Source organism: Olea europaea, chromosome 6 (assembly GCF_002742605.1).
Source record: "Olea europaea var. sylvestris chromosome 6, O_europaea_v1, whole genome shotgun sequence".
In the NCBI taxonomy this organism is placed as follows: Eukaryota; Viridiplantae; Streptophyta; class Magnoliopsida; order Lamiales; family Oleaceae; genus Olea; species Olea europaea.
In genome coordinates this window covers 4,749,739-4,753,585 of record NC_036242.1, presented here as the reverse complement: position 1 = coordinate 4,753,585, position 3,847 = coordinate 4,749,739, and the positions used below count along the sequence as shown (strand labels likewise).

Genomic DNA, 3,847 nt, shown 5'->3' with positions numbered 1-3,847 from the left:
GAGAGTAATTAGCACAAAATGTCCGTACCTTTCATTATTATTATGCAAAACATTCATACCTTTCATTTTTTTGACATTTTGACATTTATTTTTATATTTCATTGCAAAAATTATTATTTTCATCCATTTTCTTAATTATAAGCTGTAAAATGACAAATATTACTTTTTATGTAAATAAACATAAATAAAGAAAACAAAATATTTTTAATTATTTATTTGAAATTTATTTGTACTTTTTTTGAAAATTTTGGGAGTATAATTGCAATTTATTCTATTTTTATTTTATTTTTATTTAAAAGAGAAGTGTATATTTGTCATTTTACAGCTTTTAATTGAGAAAATGGGTGAAAATAACGATTTTCGCAATGAAATATGAAATAAGGGTAAAAATGTCTAAAAATAAAAGTGCGGACGTTTTGCACAATAATAATCAAAGAGGGATGATTTGTGCTAATTACTCTTTTAATAATTCATTTGGACTCATTTGTACTTTTCAAAAAATTTGAGAATATAATTGCAATTTATTATTTAACTTTTTTTCTTTTTTATTGTTTTATTTAAATAGAGTGTATATTTGTCATTTTACACGAGAATTTGATAAAAATGATGATTTTCACAATAAAAGGTAAAAGTAAGGGTAATAGTGCCAAAAAATAAAAGGTAGATACATTTTGCACAATAACATTGAAAGCTAATGACGTTTTGTGCTAATTACCTATATAATTTATTTTTTAGTGGATCGTCTGCAATTTATTATTTAACTTTTTTTCTTTTTTATTGTTTTATTTAAATAGAGTGTATATTTGTCATTTTACACGAGAATTTGATGAAAATGATGATTTTCACAATAAAAGGTAAAAGTAAGGGTAATAGTGCCAAAAAATAAAAGGTAGATACATTTTGCACAATAACATTGTAAGCTAATGACGTTTTGTGCTAATTACATATATAATTTATTTTTTAGTGGATCGTTACTTTAGCATTGAAGAATCTATTTTTTGCTAAAAGTTCGCAAAAACAAGCGCATTATTTTGGAGTTATCTATGCAATTTTATGTATATATTATTTTTTATTTTCTTGAAAGTGTGGTGTAATAACTAATTCCTTTTACTAAAGGATTTTCATGGTGGCATTATTGCCACCCTAAGTAATAACAAGACCTTAAATATTCTTGGCCTCTCCGGATATAATTCAGTGGTGCAACGGACAGAAGTAATGTAATCTCAGTCTTGTTGGCAGTCGCAATGTGAGTGTTCGATTCCTGAGATATGGAATTGAACTTTTTGTGGGCACCAATGTAGAGACAAACTCTTATTTCCTGACTTGTTGATATACATCTCGCGATTTACCTTCCTTACGATGCTCTAGAGAATGGACGGTGAGAACCCTTAAGATTGGGGTTCAAATTTTTTTCAAGACCTTAAATATTCTTGGCATTATGCGGTGTAATTCCTGATAATTTTATCTACTTCGTGTCGTAATGCAGGCCACTGAATCAGATTTTGTCCCATAACCATTAAACTGGCTGCTTTTAATCACTTCAATCCCACCCTTTCTCACAAAAAAATACCATCAAAATGGCTTCTTTGAATCTCTTCAATCTCTCGTTTCTTCTCAGTCTTCTCTCCAGCTCAAACCTGAGCTTGTGGCCTCGGAATCATGGTGAAAAGGTTGGGGTTTTTCCGCCAACGTGCAACCGTATCGAGTGCCCAAACTACGACGTGATTCATACTGGGAATGGCTTTGAAATTCGCCGTTACAATTCCAGCACTTGGATTTCTACATCTCCTATTGATGATATTTCCTTTGTCGGAGCCACCAGAGATGGGTTTCTCCGGTGAGGATATGGTTCTTCTGTTCTTTCAAATTTTTATACTTTGTTCATCTAGTTTATGATCCTAATTATCTGATTTGATCCCCTTTTCATTCTATTGGTATCAGAATATGCTAAATTCTGTGGTTTGTGAATGGGTCGAATTACGTGGGATTGGGTTGTACTTTTCCCCTTTGTTATTGCTTCAATCCAAAAGAGTTACCAAATAATAATACTTTTAAGTTGAGTTTGAAACCCTAAATAGACCGCCCGGTGATAAACCGGAGGAAGTGGAGGATGACTTCAAGTCATCACACCCCTTATATCGTGGGTGACACATTTCTTTTTTCAAAAGAGTAGGCTCGGAATTATTGGAATTATTTTTTTTCTTGGCTAAGCTTGTCGTTGTAGTAGTTTGCTAGTAGAGAATTCAGCTGGAATAACATTATATTTACTTGATGAATATAACTTCTTGATTGAACTCTACCAGAATAACTGAAAGAAGTAACAAAATGAACTGCATTACTTGAAAAGAACATTTATAATTGGCTGACATGCAGGGAATTATATTAGGCAATTAGCTATATAAACTCCACACTTATGGGGTGCGCTAGAGAGGATTGGAAATGACGGATGATGAATTTTTTCCCTTGTATCTGTTCCATAACTTTGTTAACTCACATCTAATCCAATGTACGTGATGTGAGCGCACAATTAGTCAGAAAAGTTGTCCCTTGTCTTTGTAGTAAAAATTTGCTTTGGGGGGGGAGGGGGTGTTAAATATCCCTTGTGAAAGGTGTGAAAAATGCTTTCCCAGATTTTATAGCTATGAAAATGTATATTTTTCTCATGATTCCTAATGTAAAGTTCTTGCTTCCGGAATTAAATGGAATTTCAATACTAGCTTGCTCTGCCTTTATAGAACTTTAAAATCTGTGAGGTGTATTCGGTCAGCATGTCATTTATAGGGAAGTTATAAGCATTTCTAAGATAAAGGATTAATTCTTCGCAATAACTCGTTGGTGATAGATGAATTTGTGATGAGAAGTGCTACCGAATTAATTTCTTTTCACTCTTGCAGGCTATTTAGCTATATCCAGGGCAATAATAGTGATAAAAGAAAAATAGAAATGACAGCTCCAGTGATCACCGAAGTGAAACCAAGTGACGGACCCTTCTGTGCTTCATCCTTCGTAGTGAGTTTCTATGTTCCCAAAGAGAACCAACAGAATCCACCTTCTGCTAAAGACCTTCATGTGCAGAAATGGGGACTGACTTATGTTGCTGTAAGGCAATTTGGGGGATTTGTAGATGACGATGAAGTTGGAGAGGAGGCTGCTGCCTTGTACGCTAGTATTGCTGGAACCATTTGGTCAGATGCTATCGACAAGAGCTATTCAGGTGGGAATGCAACAGAGTACATTGTTGCGCAATACAATTCTCCGTTTGAGTTTCGGAACAGAGTGAACGAGATCTGGTTGACATTTGACTTGGAAGATGGTTTTGCAATTTGAGGAGTAATTATACAATGCTAATGGAGTGAATTTTCCTGATCTGTTGGAAGGAGAAGAGTTTAGCTCATAGTTGTACGCCTCTGTGTTCCATTTTGAAGCTCCATGACATCATCTGTATAATAAGCAATACAATATTTTTAGCATAAAAATACAGGCACTTGTTAATGCGTAAGTTAGAGAAAGTGGAGTGGTACCTTTGTCTTCATATTTGGATGCTACTCTGAGTTGTTAATTTCATGGAAATAATATCAAACGAGGCAAAGTATTTGCTTTTATGGACATAATTTGTTTGGTCGTTGCATATATTGAATACTGAATCCTGACTTGTAGATTATGGAGCCACCAGTCATATATGCATCTTTCAATAGGTTCTTCAGGAAACAAAAAGCTCATTGAACGGGATTCTTCTTGTTGGAATCAGTACACGAGCATAATATTTCAGCACTAGCAGTAGTGATTATGAGATTTGATAGATAGATGTCAAGAGGGCTCTTTCTTGAATGACCATCTTGAGGAATGT

The 3,847-nt window shown here is 33.7% G+C and overlaps 1 protein-coding gene across 1 annotated transcript; it reads left to right on the top strand.

The window, feature by feature from the left end:
• The first annotated feature begins 1,476 nt into the window (after nt 1-1,476).
• LOC111395585 (heme-binding protein 2) lies at nt 1,477-3,611 on the top strand. Its single transcript, XM_023021628.1, has 2 exons — nt 1,477-1,837; nt 2,895-3,611. Exons 1-2 carry the CDS (start codon nt 1,578-1,580, stop codon nt 3,325-3,327), a joined length of 693 nt encoding a protein of 230 aa, XP_022877396.1. The 5' UTR covers nt 1,477-1,577; the 3' UTR covers nt 3,328-3,611.
• Nucleotides 3,612-3,847: the final 236 nt, after the last annotated feature.